Source organism: Platalea leucorodia, assembly GCF_965183815.1.
Source record: "Platalea leucorodia genome assembly, chromosome: 2".
NCBI classification, from domain to species: Eukaryota; Metazoa; Chordata; class Aves; order Pelecaniformes; family Threskiornithidae; genus Platalea; species Platalea leucorodia.
Genome location: NC_138824.1, coordinates 117,977,237 through 117,997,819, shown reverse-complemented (window position 1 = coordinate 117,997,819; position 20,583 = coordinate 117,977,237). Strand labels below are relative to the sequence as shown.

At 41.4% G+C, this 20,583-nt stretch overlaps 2 protein-coding genes across 7 annotated transcripts in view; one reads left to right on the top strand and one right to left on the bottom strand.

Annotated features, from left to right (window-relative positions):
- PROS1 (protein S) overlaps window positions 1-8,091 on the bottom strand; it is a gene marked incomplete at its 5' end in the record, with an annotated part of 33,638 nt that extends 25,547 nt beyond the window's left edge. The window contains 4 exons of the mRNA XM_082337496.1: window positions 1,773-1,859; window positions 2,179-2,203; window positions 3,264-3,421; window positions 8,013-8,091. Coding sequence (XP_082193622.1) covers window positions 1,773-1,859; window positions 2,179-2,203; window positions 3,264-3,421; window positions 8,013-8,091 — 349 coding nt within the window. The remainder of the gene's footprint in view (window positions 1-1,772; window positions 1,860-2,178; window positions 2,204-3,263; window positions 3,422-8,012) is intronic.
- An 872-nt stretch (window positions 8,092-8,963) lies between these two features.
- The window catches only part of ARL13B (ARF like GTPase 13B), a 51,563-nt gene continuing 39,943 nt past the window's right edge, over window positions 8,964-20,583 (top strand). For 4 of the 6 annotated variants that reach the window (XM_082337819.1, XM_082337814.1, XM_082337815.1 and 1 more), the window contains exons 1-4: window positions 8,964-9,042; window positions 14,005-14,178; window positions 15,913-15,983; window positions 19,277-19,526. In XM_082337819.1, the coding sequence (XP_082193945.1) occupies window positions 14,120-14,178; window positions 15,913-15,983; window positions 19,277-19,526 (380 nt within the window). In that variant the 5' untranslated portion in view covers window positions 8,964-9,042; window positions 14,005-14,119. The remainder of the gene's footprint in view (window positions 9,043-14,004; window positions 14,179-15,912; window positions 15,984-19,276; window positions 19,527-20,583) is intronic. The other 2 variants (XM_082337816.1, XM_082337817.1) reach the window with 2 other exon arrangements.

Genomic DNA, 20,583 nt, shown 5'->3' with positions numbered 1-20,583 from the left:
AAAAGCAATTAAGTATGCAGATTTACAGGATACAGATGTTTAGAGACTTAAAGATGCTGCTTAGATACCTGCTTGGATTAGAAAAGTATGAAAAAGGGTCTTCTATTCCTGTGAAAAATTTCCTTTTCCTTCCTTGATAGGGATGAAAAAGTGAATATATTCACTAATTTTTGTAACTGTTTATCCAGAAATGTGTGTTCTGAAATGTGTGCTCATTTGTGTTCTGAAATAAGTCATTTGGGCAAATCTGAAAACATTGAAATTATTTTTCAATTCTGTTTGCATTGTTATTTTTATTCCTTGATTTTTCTCAGCTTGAGATTCAAACTAGTCACTGTACTATTATGAACTAGTTCCTATTATTATTTAATTATTTCTTATTAGGAAAATTAGATTTTTCATTTTGACAATATGAAAACAATTTGGATCAGAAAGACATTCAGAAAGACAAAACTTCTAAAATGATAAAAAATCTGTTAATATCAGTATCACAAAATCTTTGTCTCAATGAAAACATCTTAAAAAATTGTTATACAGTTTTAATGGGAACTTTAAATTCCCCTTTTTCAGCAGTAGCTCCTTTTCAGAAACATGCATAAATTTCGTTGTACATTTAAGCCTTAGAAACACTTGAAAATTTTACTCATACTCTCTTTACTTTTCCTTTATCCTGGTGACTGACCAACAGTAACAGCTTTTTAAATTTGACTTTATAATGTGAACCCAAATGGGGAAATACAATTACTACCAAGTAAACTAGTTGTTTTCACTGGGTAATACAGAAACACTGCACTTTCACACAACTCTGCTATATCCTTTCCTCTCGGGACCTCTAATGAGAGTGAAAAAGAGTGAAATGAACAGGAGTACATTTTAGTTTGTGGCAGCAGTCATGTTGGCCAAGTGATCTGGAAAATATGTTCATCCATGACCATGTGCAGTGTAATTATTACGGATTTTTTTTGCCCTTCGTTGCTTTCAATGACAAAACCAGTGTCAGATGGTTAAGTATCCCCATTCAAACTAACGGAAAGCTTCTTTGAAGTAACCAGGCTGTTAAGTTTTAAGAGGTTTAGAGAGATGTTTCAACTGTGACAAGTAGGGAATATGGTACAGGTTGCTTCCTGTGAATTTACTAGAAAAAACACAATTCAGACTGGACTTATGAATGTATAGGTGTAAAAAAATAAAATATTTGAGCAACAATACAAGTTGCATACTTTGTGACCTTTTTGAGTCTGGAGTCAATGACTACGTTTTCCGCTTGATATTTGAATTTTTCAGCTGGTAATGTTACCCACTTCATGACAGGCTACAGTGTAACTATGGGCCAAAGACTGGCAGAAAGGAGAATTAACCAGATGGTCCCTTCCTTTAACTGACGGAACAGGACTTGCTAGATGCAAAGAGTCAGGCATAACTATTAAAGACATGGTAGAGTACAGAGGACTTACTAGGGAACATCGGTGGGTTGGCGTAGGGCACTCTTCGATGTTTCTGGAAGAATTCTGACTTCCATTTTGCAGTTAATTATGTTTCTTTTCCAGCATGCTTTATAAAGTTAAAAACAGTCCCTTATGCTACTTGCTCTGAAAATGCTCTGACTCACCTAATATTTTTCTTGTCAATTTCTGTGTCCAGATAATTGAGTTTGCCTGAGTTAAATGGAGATTCGCCTCTTTTTCTGCTTATGTGAACTGCTTTCTAGCCATGTACATGTGTGTTCTTAGACCTGAGTGCATTAGGTAAAGTATCTTAACAGCAGCACTTACCATTGACACAAGCCCTCAGGTCAGCTGGAGAATCTGGAGTAACTGCAGTAACCCTGAAAACCCCTGCTCGATGGGAGGCAAGGCAGCCTGCAAATGCAAACCCACACAATCTGCTTATGATACAAACACTCATTTAGACTGAAATTACAACAGCTTATGCATGGCATCTTCAAAGAGTCTGTTCTCACAGCTTGAACTAGAAAACTTGTCTGGGCATGTTAAGGACAGCTGATCACAGACCAACCTTCTGAGTGCCTTTGCTAGGATCTAAGCGCACAGAACTGCCTAGGAGCTACCAGGCATTATAACCAGCACAGAAATCATTCAAGCGCTATGGGCAGAATAACTAAACTAGTATTACCCAAATAAGACGACTGGTAGAGTTGTTCAGGTTTTTTGTACTTACGTAAATATTTGGGATAAAAATACTCCTGTAGAAAGAGAAGAAAAATAAAGAGTAAGAAAAATGTAAGGTAGAGAGAATTATAGGAAAACATATCACTGAGTACATTCTAAAATATATTTGCATTATAACTGTAAAAGAAGCAAAAATAAAAAGTCACTTTGACTCATAGAAGATGTTTTCTGTATCACTACTGTTTAGGCTAAGGCAGCAGATTATTTAATAAACACAAGGCTCACTGGAGAGATTAAGATACTGCACTGAATTGGACACTTTCGAAGTGAAGGAAATGAAAATAAATTGGGTGTCAAAATGACTTTGAAAACTGTCTCTTTGAATGGGAGGATCTTGCTCAATGTTGCTATTGGATTCAGAGCAGCCTCCTTTATTCCCCTTTTTCACCCTAAAATAAAAACACCTGGAACAGGTTGAACATGGCACATGCAATTAATTCCAAATAAAGTGAAAAGCATGAATTGTTAAAAATTATTAGAAACAAATGATTATTGACTACTCAAATGATTTAATCTTAATAATCAGAATATGCAAATACATGCAATTTTATCAAAGACAGAACATGGAACTGATACATAGTTTTCAAAATAAGAATTCGTTTTAACCACATGTATTTTGTAATAACCCTTTTACAGTACAAAACTGAATAAAATATACCTAATACTAAATAATGTGCAATGGGAATGAACGCAGGAATAGCATTCTCCACACTAGGAAAAAAGCTTGCAGTAATATGTTTAATGCCTTCATTAAAAGGACTGCACTGCCATGCATCCTCTGTGTAAAATTTTAATTGAAGCCAACAGTTTCCCCACATGGAATGCTTGCAGACAGCTGTGGTCTAAAACTGGTGATCCGTACTTGAAATTAAAATAATATCTACTCAACTATTCTCTTTGCTTATACAGTCTTCGTTATTAATTGTGCCAGTTCTATACACAAAAGAATTTCAAACCGGTTCTTGGTCTGCATGGTGGGGTTTTTTTAGCTTTGCACTGTGAATTCTATGTTCTTCCAGCTTTCCCTCTGCAAAGAACTACTATCTACCTTGTAGATATTCATCAGATACTTACAGTTTCAGGATTATTTTCAAAGATTTCCCTGGCTTCTTCCTTATTGCATAATTCTTCAATGCACTCTCTTTCTAAATGTCCCTTCTTACTTTCTTCCATAAAAGAATTTGCTCGACGTTTCCTCACCAGGAACTGAGAGGCATACTGCTGGGACAAAACTTTGTAGAAAAAAAGGAGCTCTGTTGTTATTTTTTTTTTATTTTTAACAGATGAAAAACACTGTAAGCACTGAACAAATACGAGAATCTAACACAAAAATCTGAATTAAATGCTTACTCAGGAGTTGCTCTTTGCTATCATTTTGGAAAATGGGCAAGAAATCCTAGGATTCTGTTTTCTGTATGTGGGGTGGCTGTTTCTGACAAAAAAAATCCTGAGTCACCAAAAAAAAGTTTGTGCAATGCTATGCCTGAAGCATAATTTAAATGTCAGATTCAGGACAAGATTTTTTTTTTTTTTTTTTAGCTATGGATATTACAAAGCGAGATATGTGACCAATGAGTGGAAAAAAGCTGTGAAGCCTTTTATGTTACCGGTTTCAGTGATCTAGAAGTAAATATTCTGATCCTGTTTAACTTATCTGAGTCCAAAAATGTGTCTTATAAAATCAGGCTACCTCTTACATGTAATTAACACAAATGTTATTTTATTTTTCAGAACTGTAAAGAACAAGACAAAGTGAAAGGTGAGAATTATATCCTGAGAAATATCAAGGCAAACAACCTACAAATACATTCAGTTTTTACCACGATAAAATACAATCCTAGCTAACTTTTACATTTCAGATCCATCATGTGTCATTACTTAATTTTCATGTATCTGTTATTGTCATTTTATTGACTTTTATACAAACGGTGAACAAGTGAATGAGTTGAGAAATGATATTAAAAATGAAAGATGTCTGTTTGCTTCGATGTTCTTTTGTAGAGCACACAACTCTACAGGAACAGCAACTAAATTAGACTGCCTCATTAGTTTAACTTTTGGACTTACCTTGTGATTAAGAGAAAAATGGATGAGCATAATTGAAACAAGTCCAGCTCATTGGGTTAAAGAGCATGGCTGACACATGTTAACTAGAGAGCACCACACTTCTACACCTGCCCTTCTTTTATCAGCCTTTGCACAACTTTGCCTCTCAGACTAGCACAACTGTGTGAGGGTCATGATTCCTGCAGTGCCAACCAGATGTGGTGCACACAGATATTCATCACGAGTCTACGAAGATCAATTCAAGCAGACGTAGTCAATTCAGTACTGTTTATGGGCACGTAATACCTCAAACCCAGAGCACCTTTATGAGACATGCCAGCCAAGAGTCAGAGAACGGCCTCCCGATGTCTGTGCAGTAACAGGAAAGAAAAAACTTGAAAAGCTTATTAGAAAGAGCAGCTAATGAGGCCCAGAACTTGAAGTGAGAATAGCTTTCAGGTAACAGATGTGTCTAAAACCGTACCATCCTAAACACGTTACTAAAGGTCTCTATCAAGTGACGGGGAACGCAGCTGAAGCGCTCCAAAGTGCTGCAACAATGGATAATGACCTGAAGAAATCTTTTTGTTACAGCATCCTACGTGTATCTGACGTGGGATAAGCTTGTCGCTTCAAATGGATCTACTTGCTTTCATTCTGGTAAGACTAATCTTTCTGGTGTGGCAATAGGTACTATTTCCTGAGGTGGACATACTACAGCATACCTCCCAGGTTTTGAAGCACACCTGTATCTCAGAGAGCAACCAGCAAGTTGCTTAGAAATGCAAGGAGGAGAAGTCAGCTTGTGCCCTTCCCTGCTACTAAGTATATGAGCAGGCAAGAGTCTGGTATTTTGAGGATTCATTTCTTCTTATTTACATGTTGATCTACATGGTGGTCTTACTGGAGAATGGAAAGAACTCTGTAAGGTGAAGACTGATCCTCACGGAAACTGCTCGGAGAAAGCCAAGTCTTAACCTACTTTTTGGGCCCCCACTTCCAGAAACTCTCAGCACAAAAGAAATCATTCAAGCCTGCTTTCCTCTTCTACTGTGTTCCACTTTCACACATCTTAAGGTATGCCATAAGCACATCTCAAGGGCTGTTAACAACATATTTCAAGAGCTGGATTTGGATTCTCTGGTTGTTACGTATCCTTCACACAGCAGTTAGGAGGAGCAATGAATTGGAAACTGCTGCAACTGTGGATCTCGTAGATCTTTTCTCTCCATCCGTGAGCCCATCGCTATCATGTTGTCTGCCGGGAGACTGCTGCAAAAAGCACGGTGAGATGGCAGGACAAGAAGGGCCTCATGAGAGCTCTTCTGAGCCCTAACCGCACCGGAAAGCAGGAAAACATTTTGATAATTTATTTATCACCAACTGTTGCTAGCAGTGTTATTTTAATTGATTTGGGTAAATGGCTGTATTTGTCATTACATAAAAGCAGACTAATAAGAAGGATGCAGAAAGTCCACCTGTTCTGAGGCAAACAGGAGTGACAACAGAGTAGTAAAACTCTGCATTGCACCGGCCGATTTTGCTTACGTGGGAGGTTACTACCAGTGCAAGCATGCTGACATAGCTTTGGGGAAGAGGCTCTGTGGCGTAGATGAGGCCTAATTCACAGCTGACTTTAAACAATCTTGTTTTGACCTTTAGCTACATAATTCTCATTTTGATACACTTTTTCAGTGAACAAAGTGCAAGAAAATTCCAAGTAAGTGCAACGTTCCTGAGGACGCTACACCAGATCTAACACTACCTACTTCATGTTTTGAATACAGTGGGGTAATGGAACCAGGTCTGTTCCTCTACATCACAGCAGTTCACCCTTCTCTTAAGCTCATTTCCTATGACTTTTGAGTTTAAATAAGACATGTAACTCAATGCAAATTCTGTATTTTTATTGAAAATGCTTCAATTCACATGCATAGAATTAGTAGTGTGTGTATTCAACTGGTTTTTCCTTACAAAGGTTATGATAGGACCTTTATTAAAAAAAAAAAAAAAATCCTCACTGCTATTGCTGCCAGTTCAATTACAGGAAACTCCAGGGCACCTGACCCTGCCAAACCAATAGTTAACCCTTAATGAACTCGGTGTTTCATTTGATTATCACTGAAGCCTCATGGAAATCCTAGCTGCGATTTCAATAGGTGGTGTACAGGCACTCTGCAGTGATTACTTATCAAGCACTTGTTTAGAAGTAATGCTACTGAAAAAGAAAAAAAAAAAATGGGGGGAGAGGATGAGATTCAGTGGTCCCTTACAGCTGTTTTGTAGTGCAGATGCAACTATAAACCTGTCTTAAGTGTGCTAGTTTAACACAGCTCAGAGCTGCTTCCCTAATACTCCAGTTGTAGAAAGCAGTTGTAGCCTACTCAGAGTTGTAGCTCTCTCAGAAACTCAGAAGACCCGATAAACTGAACAAAAAGGAAATGCAATGCCACCGTAGAAAGTGGCATTATCTTATTTGCACAGCTGTTGTATTGCAATCAGCTCCAGAACTCCAGCGACTGGAGTCTCCCAAAATGCTCATCAGTGACATAGGCTTTATGCAGCCAACTGCTAATATTTGCCCGTTTCTTCTCCATCTTATCCAAAACTTGTCCCTCACTGGATGTTGGATGAAACGCAGCTGCACTAAGACCAGCAGAGAGGCAATTTCCCTTTATAACTATTGAATGGTACAAGCTACATTATTAAGATCATTCTGTTTTCTGGAGTTTTTTACCTGTCCCAGAAATCCCTGGCATTGTTCAGAGCCAGGGATAGGAAACTGGACTACATGGGCCACAGAAATTTTGCATGAGTAGGACAACTTCTAATTTCCCACTGTTCATAAAAAACTGACAAGGTATGCAGTGGGGGAGATAAATGGGACAGAAAATATGATGAAAACAGAGAAATGAACATGACAAAAGATTTATTAATTTATTTTTAGGACCTGTTAAAAAATAAGTTATAAAGTGAACTTTCATCTTTACCTACCGTTCCCTTCATAGACAGAATCCCGAGCATTCAAACAGAAGTCTGACTAGTAAACATTAGGTTTTTCTTCTGCCTGTTTAATCATTAGTAAAACACGTCAGAAATAAGCTTACTTTGAGCTGCAATTCTGCTTGTTCCAGATACACGTTGCCTTCTTTTAGTACTAAGCTCAAAGACTTTTGTGTCAAAGACATAAGCTTTATTTTTTTTTTAATCTACATGTGAGAGCAAGTAGTTCTTACCTAGGCTGCTAGGTCTGAACTTATCAAGAGAGTCAGGGACTTGCCTGGACTCCACAATAATGCCACTCTCCTGAGACTATGATCTACCGAGTATTTTTCTTCTAAGCGAATCAAGCGCCGTTTAAAGCCACGCTTTCCCCCGAGCTGCAGAGCTGCGTTTCGGCCGCAAACAGCTTCCAAGCCGGGACCGGCCCCAGGTTACAGCTCAGCTGCCCCAACAGTAACGGCCGGCTTCCAGAAAGCAGCCAAAACCGACGGGATCGAGGAGCCCCGCCACCGCGGTGGCTCGGTGGCACCTACCCGGGAAGGGAGGGCGCCGTGCACCGGACCGGCGGGGAGGGCCGCCCCTCGCCTCGGTGCTGAGGCGGCCGCCTGCGGCCCCCCGTCCCCAGGCCCACGGGGACGGGCGCCGGCCCCCCGGTCGGCCCCTCGCCCCCGGCCCCACGAAGCCCCCGGCGCTGAGGGGCGGGCGGTTGGGAGCGCGAGGGGCGCTAACGGACACCGCCCACCCCCCCCCCCCCCGCCGCCTCGCCTCACTCACAGGTCGCGGCCTCCGCGAGGGCGATGGCCACCGCCAGGCCCGCCAGCAGCGGGAGGCACCGCCCGCATCGCCGCCTCATCGCTGCCGGGGGGCGGCCGGGACCGGGACCGGGCACGGCGCCGTGACTGCGCGGCGGCTCCTCTGCGCGGCGGGGCCGGGCGAGCCTCTGGGGGCGGGAGGGAGGGGCAGCGGGGCGGGGGGGGGAGGCTGGGCCGCGTCCAGGCAGCGGTGCCCTGCGGGAGCGGCAGCACGGCGCCGGCGGCAGCGCCGCGGGCGGTTCGCGCCTGACCCGCGCCCGGGACCAGACGGGCCGCGCCGCGCCGAGGGGCGGCGGCCGCGGGCATCCTCCCCGGCAGCGGCTCCCGGCGCGCCGCGCACACGAGCGGGAGGGCGCGCACCGAGGAGGGCCTCGCACCAGCGGGAGAGGGGCGAGGCGGGCGCGGCGGCGGGGGGGGGGGGCGTTACTGTGGGGTCGCGCTGCCGCCGGACGCGCGCGCCGTTGTTTACTTTCGGGCCGGGGGTCCGAGGGGAGCGTTCTGTCCTCGCCCCCTTACAGCTGATTGGCTGAGCCTCCGCGGGCGCGGGGGGAGCCGCCCGCTCCTATTGGCTAGCCGCGGGCCTGCCCTCTAGCGCTTCTCCGCCCGAGGGTCGGCGGTGCCCGTTTTCGCCCTCCGCTGCCGCCGACAAGTTTGTCCCTCCCCGGCTCCCGTTAGCGGTAACCAGGGGTTACCGGCCTGGTTACGCGTCCCCACTGCCTCGGAGATCTCAGCTTCGACCAATGGGCGGCTTCGCCTGAGCGGGGCGCCGGGCACGTGACCCCGGCGCGGCGGAGCGGAGCGGAGCGCAGCGCCGCGGCCGCCGCCGCCTCCCGCTCCCCGCTCTCCGCGTTCGGCCGCGGCCTCCCGTCGTCCGGGGCCGCCGCCGTGGCGGGGACGGGCTGGGCGGCGCGGAGCCCCCTGGGGCGCGGGCGGGCGGCGCGAAGCCGTTAGCCCTCGGGCCGCGCGGCCTCATCGCCTCCGCTGAGAGACCGGTAAGTGCCGCCGCGGTTGGTGGTGCGAAGCGGCTGGCTGCGCGGCTCGCCCCGGCCCCCGGCCCGGCCCGGCCGGGGCCTGTTTATCCAGAAGCGCCGGGTCCTCGCGGGGCGCCTTCTTCAGGTGTTCGCGCCTCCGGGGCGGGCCCGGGGAAAGTCTGCGCTCGGCGGGGCTGCGGCATCTCCCGGGCGGGCCGGCGGCTGGGGTCGCCGCGGCGGAGGGGCCGCCCCGCCCGGCTCCGGCCGAGCGCCCTGCTCGGCTCCCGGCTGGCGGAGGTGGGGTCGAGTTTCTTCCAGCTCCGCTCCGGTCTCGCTGTATAAAACACCTCGGTGTGTGTCTGCAATGGCAGCCTTGGGCTGTGGGTGTTTGGCAGCCTGCGTGTAAGTCTTTGAGCAATACAGAGTGGAATTTCTCTGAAATGTTGATTTTCAAAAGCAAATAAAGGACTCCCAGATTGGAAGAGACAAGCAAAGAAAACAAGCCTGAATGAAAGTCACTGGATTTTAGGGCTGGTTCTTTTTTGGAAACACAAGAAGGGTAGGAACGTGGCTGGAAAGTGCGTAAACTCACTTGGACTGATAGTCTTGTAGTAACTTTTCTTTACGGAAGAACTGGTGGTCCTAGAGCTATTTTTAACAACTACTTGTATGCTTCAGTCTTTCAAGACGTTACAGTTCTTGCTTGCACTTCATGCACTTGTTAACTACACTGCAATTTTGGCAGAGAGGATGGTGTTCAGACGTTTGCTGCATGTGCCTTCTTCACTGCTCAGTCACTTGGTTTGCTGTTCAAAATACAGCGCAATACAACTAAACCACTGTGTTCTTATAATTAAAATTCAAACAAGTAGGCAAGGAGCATCATGGTAGGAAATTAAATAATTAAACTTTATGAGAAGGGTCAGCTTTAAATGGTTTGTTTTAAGGAAAATAATATTTTAAGGAAAGTGAGAAATTGGTATGATGGTGAAAAAATTCTGTACCATAAAAGCCTCTACCAAAGGCAGAACATTTAATTTCAACTCTGACAGTGAAATGTGTGTTAAAAAAAAAAAAAAAAAAAAGTGCTTGTTGTGTACTTTGATATGGAAGTAGATAAACTTATTCATCAGATGACTTTGCATGTTGGACTTGCTGGTATCTGGTACTTTAGGTCACATAACATATGGGTTGCTAAGTAGCTCTTGATCTAAATCTAGAGGGTAAAGAGTTACTGCAGTTATTTGTCATGTTTTTCCTAGTCTCTGTAGTACACTTTTTCTGTTCTCTTACCTAAAAATGGGATCTTTGACATTCTTAGTCCTTTACACTTGCGCTGACTTGCTAGCTAAATGGTATACTAGCTTAACTACACAGTTTTACATATTTCTGAGCTTGTGGGCATGTTGGTTTTGGTTCATCTCAACAAGCATAAAGAGTTCGAGCTGACAGATATAATACCTGGAACAACTTCTGAATGTTATTAATGAGACATATAAAATACATGTAGTATGTTCCATACATATGTCAAAGATCAGTTTTTTTGTCTATTGCTAGTTCCAGAAATGCAGTCTCTCCAAAATAGCATAACACAATGTGATTTGCCTCCCTACCATAATTTTCTCAGCAGTGTTGAATGCCCTTTCTTTCTATAGTGGCATGTTTTGGAAATTTTTTATTTTATTTGTCACCTCCTGCCCACCCCCTTTGGGGTTTTGTATTTAAACAAGATTGCTCTGCTATGACGTAGTCATCCTCTGCTCTTCACTCTTTAACAAGTTTTCTTCATCTCATGAATCCCATTTGAATGCTGTGGGCCATATCTGTGCTTTAGAGCAATTTTCTGACAATTTGCAAAGGTAGACAATCTGTACAATATGGGATGGGAATTGTTCTGTGACAATGCTCAGGCACTGAAAATGCTACGCTTTTGTCAGTGCGTTGTTCATTAAGCTGTTACATTTTGCTTTTCAACAGAACTAGCTGAAAATTTGTGTAGCGTGTTCTCAAAGTTAACTTTCTTGGTACTTGCTTGTGGGTTGAAGCACCATTCTCCACTGCGTGTGAGGTTTTTTGATTTTTTTTTTTTTATTTTTTTTTTTATTTTGGGTTCTTCAGAGCCTGCTTTTAATACTTGTAATAGTTGCAATCATCTTGCTCTCCTTTTTAGGAACTTCTCTGTTCTTCACACACCAAGCTCTCCTCTGGAGAAGCTATTCTCAAGTGCTCTTGTATAATGGAATATAAATATTTAAAGAGTATCTGTTGTCTCTGCTGTGGAAGAAATCTGACCTGTTTCTGACATTGAATGATGGCAGATCCACACAAAGGCATCCTTGAATACAGCAGCTTCATAAGATCAGGAGAAGTTCTCAGTTCCTACCTGGATAAATTATCTAAATCATCATAGTTTGCTAGGGACGTAATATGTTTGTTAGGGATAGTTCCTCCATTTTTTTTCCACTTTTATTGGTCTAAATTGGGAAGATGATAACTTTGGAAAGTTATCATACTTAATTATTCAGTTTTCTGCATTGTTTGAAATTACCTTAGTTTGAGCTTAGTTATCATTTAAAATATGCAATGAATTTTTTTTTTTTTTTAAAAGGTATTTTGAGAAACAAGCTTTAGGAAACTTGCTGTGGTAATTCAAAGTGTCACTGCTCTCAGTTAATCTGCTCATGGAGGCAAGTGAGCAGTAGGGAATATCTGTCTACGTCTAAGCTGCTCTGATATGAATCCAGTTGGGTTTTTTAGCTTAAGCTGCTGACCAAAACGTGAGCTCAGATGGTATGAGCCTATGAGCTGAGGTGATAGCACACATTCCTTTTGCAAGGGTTGTGATAATCTCTGGAGGAGAAATTGGTACGTGATTAACCACCATCCCCTGTCCCACAACGTATGCATGGATATTATTCCCCTTTTCCATAGCCCCCTGCCCACACCACTTCCCCGAATAAGAACAGTTGATGACTTGGGCTCCATCTCTGGAGATGGTCACTCAGGAGAGGGGAGGTGGCATGCTGGACTGTTCAGTGCCAGGACCCACTTGGACTGAGTCACTGCCACACTCGCCCGGTTCCTCGTGAAGCTCATCCTCCTTTGGTTCAAGTGGTTCCTGCTGTACTGTTCCTGTAACATACAACTCAAATCATGCGTTATTTTCCCCAAGGTTTAAATCTCCTTGAGAGACACACTGGCTTTCCCTGTCCTTCCAAATTACCCACCAGCTGCACTTGAGCAAACATAATCCCACAAATGGCTTTGCCTTTTGCCATGGGAGGAGCAACCTACACAGCCTTTTCCAGCCACTAACAAGCGCTAGACTCTAATATGCAGTAAAGTAAGCAAGCAAGCTCAGTGACCAGCACAGGAGCCTGCCAGTTAACAACTATAACATGCTCAGATCAAAGCTGTCACTATCTTTAGCCCCACGTTGGGCACCGAGAAGGACCGTCATGGGTTGACCCTGCCTAACAGCTAAATGTGCACCTGGTGACTTGCTCACTCCCCTCTTCCACGGGATGGGGAGAAGATAGAAGGAAGATGAGAAGACTCGTGGATAGGGATAGTGTCAGTTTAATGGGGAAAGCAAAAGGTGCATGCTCAAGCAGAGAAGAAAGAAGAATTAATCGCTATTTCCCATCAGTGGGCAGGTGTTCAGCCACTTTCTGGAAAGCAGGGCCTCAGCACGCTTAACAGCTGCTTGGAAAGACAAACGCAGTAACCATGACCATTCCTCCTTCCTTCTCTTTTCCCTGAGCTATTTTTTGCTGAGCACGACACCATATGGTATGGAATATCCCTATGGTCAGTTGGGGCCGGCTGTCCTGGCTGTGTCCCCTCCCAACATCTTGCCCACCCCAGCCTCCTGGCTGGGGGGAGAGGAGGGCAGGGCAGAGTGGGAAAGAGAGAAAGCCTCGATGCTGTGCATGCAGTGTCTGGTAATAGCCAAAATATTCATGTGTTATCAGCAGTGTTTTAGCCAAAAATACAAAGCACAGCACCATACAGGCTGCTGTGAAGAAAACAGCAGTCAGACTCAGTGCATCATCCTACCAGGAAGGTTGTGGATTTGAACTTGTGAAGTAAAGTTGCCCAAAACTTGCTGGTGAAAGGCCTTTACCTGGACAACTGCTGTTGTTCGCAGTAGGGCTATTGTGGCTGAGTAATTAAGGGAGTTTTAAAGCTTTTGCATCTTTGTGCGCTTGACTGCATGGTTTGTGTAAGCTTTATTGTTTCACAGCTAAGTGTACATACAAAGAACTAAACACGCACATTATCACACAGTTATTCTCCATTGCTTGTTCCACAGCGCAGCACCAGAAAGAGGAATGTTCTCTGGTTTTTTTCTCCTGCTTGAAGAGTAGAAAGTGGGGTTGTAAAATGATGGAAGTACTTGATACTTTTATTTAATTTAGTGACAATTACTAGACATTAAGTTGCCAGTTCCTCAAAGTGCTCACTAGAGAACCCAGTTTCCTTGTTGTGGGATATTTTTGTGTAAAAGAAATTGACAGTTAAATGAATATACTTAACAGGTAGGACATTCCTTGTTTGCTTTTAATGTCTTATCCTGTTATGTTCTTACGACTTACTCATGCTTGAAATTGGTCCTTATTTTCTGTCAATCAGCAGAGCTGTGGGATGTGTTAGGAAGGCAAGCACTGGAATTTCATAGCTTGATGTGTCTTACTGCTCTAACTTGCACGTTTCCTTATGTGCAGTGGTCTTGCATTATTATTTTGTATGAGTACTGTGTTGTTGCTGCCCAGATATGTAAAATGGGGGCAGATGAAGTGTGAGAGGATGGAAAAGTGAAAGACATAATGAGACTGTCATGGGGCTGACTGAATATGACACACTCTGAATAGACAGCCTGCTGCTGGGGAAATGGCTTGCCTTGGTTATATGTAGGGGCTAACTATGCATTTCTTCTTTTTCTTTTTTTTTTTTTCTTCTTCCCCTTCTTTTTCTTGCTAGCAGTGACAAGACAACATCTGGGCCCTTACATCTCTCTCCCTGTCGTCTTGGGTTGCTCTGGCCTGTCCACATTGTTTCTGTAGCTTTCATGGCTCTGGATGGCTAGTGAAGAGGGATGTTCAGTCTAATGGCCAATTGCTGCAGCTGGTTAAAACGGTGGCAGGAACCTGTCAGGTAAACATGTGAAAGTATTTTACGTTTCTGTGCTGACCTTCCCAAACTGTATTTCTTGTCCTCTCACCTATGTTTTACTGTATTTGCAATATAACATTCTTTTGTATTTTCTAATTTGAGAAAAAATCCATCTTTTTTTTTTTCTCTAAGAGAGAATTCATACATCTTCTGAACTTAAAAATGAAATGTTAATCATCTCTAATTCAGGTATCCAGGAAAGTATAAAGTTGAAAATATTGTCCTTCACATACTGTTTCCTCAAGTTAAACATTCTGGGGTGATGCGAGAATTTTTATGTAAATTTTATTTGGTTTTTGTCTTATTGATTTAGTTTCTGCATTTTGAGATTCTGAAGTGTAATGTGTTAAAACACTTTCTTGTCAAGAGTAGACTGTAGCCCCAATGTAATACTAGTTTTCTTACTATTATCTAAGTATTTTAATACTGCATTTTGTGGGTAGCCTGGTGATCCATTCTCGCTTATGGAATTCTACTGTTCTCATTTGTTTCTGTTACTTTTACTTAGACATCCTGCATCCTTTTCCCTCCAATTAGCAGAGATGCACAGGTAGTGCATAGTTTGTTTCAAACTACTTACAAACTATGGGGAAGGGAAATAAAGAGTATGGCACAGTTATACTTAACAGTCATGTAGGAGGATTTGCCCTTTTCTTCAATGCTACATAGTTTAGGTTTTACATAAGGTGCTGCTGTTCAAAGAACTATATTGGACTGAATAGCTTTCTGACACCACCAATGTATTATAGACAGTTGTGAATTTATAAATGTTCGTGGCTGTTCTGATTTTAGCTTACAGTTAAAGTATAATTTACTATGATCCTAGTGTTCATTTTTAGGTTCTTTTCTCAGAGCTTTTTGGCTCTTCTGAAAGAACTTGCATACATTATACTTCATATATGATGCTGTTCTAGTTTTAAGACTGGAAATAACAATGTTTTTAGTATTCCTTCACTTAAAGAAGCATAAAATTGAGCAAATTATTTTGTCTCCTCTGAGTCTTGGTGAATAGGAGGAACAACTGAGGTATACACATAGATATGTTTTTTCTATTGCTTTGCTTAAAATCCTATCCTGGTATAAATTCTAACCTGTATACCAGTTTGCTAATATATTGTACATACTCAACACCACTGGTTTGCACATTTGCAGTCTAGATTGCTTCTGCTTGAAACAAAGGCACTATGAGTACCAGCGCCGCTTATTTGCAGCATCTGATGTTGTCTACACAAGTGTCGTATACTGTATAGTGTTGTTCAGATGCACTGGTTGAGACAGAAATAAATCTCTAGTATAGGCACAACTTTGAGGCAGAGAGACGGTAAAAATACAGGGGAATGGAAATGAAATTACAGAAATTGTTAAAGAGACCATGACCACACCAAAAAAAGGATAAAATTTACAGTACTGTGAAATTAAATTTCAGCAGCCAAATACAAGTTGAAAGCAAAATCATTGTCTCATGTGAAACTTACAGCACAGTATTAGACTTTTAATTTCATACCTTTTTCTGCTGTTCTGTCTAATGAGATGGTCTTACATATTGAATACCAGATAAACAATTGTAACAATGCCTGCTACTTGGTATTTTGATACCTATTCTTTCTATGACTTTGTGGTAAATTTGCTGTGCATGTATTAAAAAACTGTCTAGCTAGAGGAAAATAAGATTTGAAATATTTATCTTTTTTTTTTTTTTTTTTTCTCCTTATGGAGGAAGGTGACATTAATAATGGTGGGTCTTGATAATGCTGGTAAAACTGCTACAGTCCGAGGAATTCAAGGAGGTAAGCAATTAATTTGTTTATCATCTAAATGGAGCATTGAAAGAGAGAGTATAATTATTAATTTTCCATCATTTTAATCTAAAGATATTGCTTCATCCCTTAAGGTTTATCTCTCTCTCTCTCCCTTATTGTTGAAAGAAAATTTTTGTGCTTGTACCACCAAAAAGTGGTACAAGTGTGGTTGCCAAAGTGAGCACGTCACAGGCCCCGTGCTGTGAAGACCTGTAGATGAGAGAAAAATTAAGGGGGTCTTACCTTTGAAACATAAAGATCCTGATTTTTGATACCTGGCAAGTTATGCTAGGCTGACTTAAAAAGTAGGTGCTCCCAGTCACATGCTTTATGCTCAGGAGAAGTAGAGAGAAAGCTCTGTGTTTGCTCATTGGCGACTGCACTTAACATCATGTTGAGCTAACGTGGACCAAAGCAGTTGTAGTTCCAACAAAGTTGCTACCGTGCTGCTACATATTTTTCAAAGGTAATAGTATGGTGTAGAGGCAAGGTAGATAGTATGGAAAGAGCTGCCTCTTAAGACATTGCACCATGCAGCATTAGAGCCCTTAGGCCACTGAAACAGAAAAAATTAGTCCATGGGGGTGTTGAATTATCTTGGAAACACTAAGACCTAATGTTCAGAGTAGCTTGAATGCTTATGTGCCTTGAGTTGACCATTGTATTGTTAACTGTGCAAAATGCTAAATTGCAACAAAATCTGTTCTAGGTTCATGTTTAAATTTCGTGAACATCATAGCTCATTTTGGGACTAGAGGAAGGGTTTTTTCAGCAGTTCAATAAATAGCTGAAGGAACATTGTAACTACAAGCAAGCCAACTCTCTCCATCAGTTGCTTTAAGTGAAAGAAAGTGTAGGACAAAAACTCTGAAGGCTGTAGACCGCGTTCTAATTAATAATTACTTTGAATTAAGGCAATGATACAAAATATTCTGGTTAATGATGTGTTTCACATCTTAGTATACATTAGCAAAATCAATGGACCTGACTTTTTTTTTTTTTTATCTTGTGTGCACGTGCTGAAGATGCTTTCAGGTGACCATCCAGTAATGCACATACATCAGTAAACTTTATATAAAAATCAGTGTTGCAAGTATGTATAATGAGGAAAAGGTTCAAAAGAAGGAAATTGCATGTGTATGTATGTAACATAAAGGATGGTTCTAGTGATACATATTTCATATCATTATTTATCACCAGAAAAGCACTAGCGATTTTCTAGGCACTTACTTCAGTAAGAGACCACTTGATTTTGGAGGGTAGTTTGCACCATCCAATGACATAGGCAAGCAGGATATAATTTGAGATAAAACTTGTGCTTATGAAAACAAAAATTCTCTGTTTTTTTTTTTTTTTCCCCTTTGTGGGATTGTTTTTCTAAATAACTTTCATCTTGTGTAATAACAAGCGAGTACTTAGTAGTGTTTTGGCAGACTTTGGAGGCTCCACCTCGACTTTCTGTTTATGCGTGTTATGCAAGGTCATGGACTTAGTAAAGTGTGAATAAAGTTATGAATATTCTTTCGTTTATACTCCTGAATCTTTGCCCTGAAAACATGAGTGCTTTGTTATTTAGCCTTTCATTCTGTTTCAAAATCAACTTTAATGCCTTTATCAGCTAAATGTGACAGTTATTTCTAGAAGTCCTTTTTTTCTGGGAAAAAATGGGATAAAGATGGGTATTTCTAAAGGGAAACTCCAGGAAAAGATAGTTCTGACTTCCGTGACTGTTTCCCAGGGCTTGAATAGTGCTTGCCTTAGAAAGCAATTGGGTTTTTTTTCCTTAACAGAGCTTGCAGAGATTAGAACCTTCATTTAGTCTTCAGGGTTGATAAAACCAGTACTTCTGGCTGTGCAGCAGTCATACAGCCTGTAGGAGGTGACTGCAGTTACAATTGCTGGGTTTTAGCAGAAACCAAATACATTTCAGTTCTTAGGACTCTTAAACCTAGGCAAATCAGCACGGTCACCAAAGTCATATTTGCCAAAATGGATCTGCAGATCATGTGGCAGACCCTGTTTTTACATTGAAGACTCTTTATTATTGGAGACCTCACCGTACAATAGGAGCAGATGTTTCAGCAATATCCCCTTAGACTCAGCACCATCAATAACTTTCACCCTTAACCAACACTCATGTTCACATTGTTCTCTGTTGTAAGAGCACATACTTATGACTCACAGTGCAAAACATTCTTCAAAATAAAGCCTGTTGAGTTTTGAAGCTGTAGTTTTTCACAAATGGGGGTCCCAAACCCTTCTCTTGCTGGCGTCTTGGCTCACACTGTTCCGGCCAAGGGGTCTGTTCTGAATCCCCGTCTCGGCTGTGTGTGAAGGATTTGCTCAAAAAAGGAATGTAGTAGCAGAAGGCTGGTGGTGATTTAGCTTCTGCACTGCTCTTCAGAGCTCAGTGCTTTTGACCATGCCTTCATTTCTTCCTCTCAACAAGATGAATTTTACATCTGTTTCTCCTGCCTTGTGCTGCCAAGCTACATAAAACAGTTGCAGAGATCCAATTAACTCACCCCTGCAGAGACAGCTTCGTGGTGTGAGGCAAGTACAGGCTTTCCTTGCCCTTCAGAAAGGGAGACAGCAAGCAAAAGTATTAAATATAAAGCTATAGTTTTTTAGCATATTGCATGGCAAACTAAAAAACAGAAAATAAAAATAAACAAAGGCCAAAACCTGATCTTGAATAAGGGGAATCAAGTAGTTTACATCTCAGAAGAACATGGTTTCAGTCACTTCATCTCAGCCCTTGGTTTGAACTTTTGAAGCTGTTTTGGCAACCTTGAGGGATAAAAAATAAATTTGGCAGAGCACAAGGCTTCCCAGGTCATAATGCATTAACTATTTTGTTTGTTTTCCTTCTCAAACTTGGATTAATACCATGCAAATGCTGTATAACTGTTCAGATGGGAGCGTTGGCGGTGAGGGGAAAAGTAAAAACTGCAATTCACAGAACACCACTGCAGTTTAACGGTGGTGTTAAATATTAAAAATTGCATTTTTGGCCCTTCCCACCCTCCCCAGTGCTCCTATCTAAATTAATGTCAAGTAACTGATAGAGAGACTAGTGTGTTAATTTGAAATTACCTGAGGAAAAGGAAAATCTTAATGTAAAAAAAAATGCATGGTTAGCAATATGGTGTCACTTAACAGGGAGGGTTTGCTCCATGTTTTTAAAATATGAATTTTGCTACACAAATCACAATGTAAAATCCTCTTTACATAACTAAGGACACTTTTTACTGAAGGCTTTCTTCTTTGAACTCTGACAGAATCTCCTGAAGATGTGGCTCCAACAGTTGGGTTTTCCAAGATTGACCTTAAACAAGGACGTTTTGAAGTCACCATCTTTGATTTAGGAGGTGGAAAACGAATTCGAAATATCTGGAGAAATTACTATGCTGAGTCCTACGGTGTAATATTTGTTGTGGATTCCAGTGACATTGCAAGAATGGAAGAAACAAAGCAAGCCATGACAGAAGTTTTAAACAGCCCTAAGATATCAGGAAAACCTGTGTTAGTGTAAGTAGTGTTAATAAATGTTCTCCTAATAACGTGAAATTTTGTAAATTTTGACCTTCAATACATCTTCTAAAGAAGTATTTATGTATAGTATAAACATAAGTATAAAGTATGCTAATACTACTGTAACTTTAGTACTAAGCAATCTTACAATTAGTTTTACAGTATTTCTGAAGTATTTATTTATGCCTATCTTAGTATCATACTAGTGAACAAAGCCTTTGCTTGCCTGCTTGCTTTCTTCCCTCCTTCTTTCCCTCGAGTTGTACATGGTGATATACTGAATCCATTCATTGCATCTGACATTAGATCTTATTTAGTCCTTCTCAGGGATATTTATTTGTCTTCTTTTTCATTAGCAGTGGAAAAATAAGGTTTGGTTTTTTTTTTTTTTTTAAACCCTAATATTACACAAAATGGTATGATAGGTTAAAGGCTTTGCAATTTTGGCATGGCAACATAGTGTAAAAATATTGTTACTATTTAGGCCTACATCAATTACTGAAATTGTAAATGGTTGATTATATTCTGCAATACCAGTAATCTCTCAGCAATAAATGTCTTGTTCACTTAACACACGGTGGTGCTGCTGATACATGGTCAGCAGAATCTCATTAAAGAAGGCTTACTTTAATAGTATTTGGCATGTGCTTTTGTTTCTGTGCATGTGTTTTAATTTAAAAAAAAAAAGTTGAAGTTTCAAAAGGTCTAGAGACATTCTTTCACAGAGCAGATAGATTCATGAACTTCTCTGCTTTAAAAACTAGGTTTTGTAAAATATTTGGAAAGAACATATTTTATTAAATTCAGCCACATAAAAGGCCTTTGAGAACAAATACCCTTTTGAAGTTACAAAATAAACCATGAAAGTTTGAAATGGTTTATCAGGACAATATCTTTATGTCTGGTGAGCATAAGACCTTGATAATGCAGTAATTACACAACATTTCTGTGATATCATAAAGAGTCTGTAAAGCCTGAGAGGAGAGGCCTCTTACTGTTAAGAAGTAATGATGCTCTGGTGGTTTGAGGGTGAAACTGGCTAATCTGTTTTGAT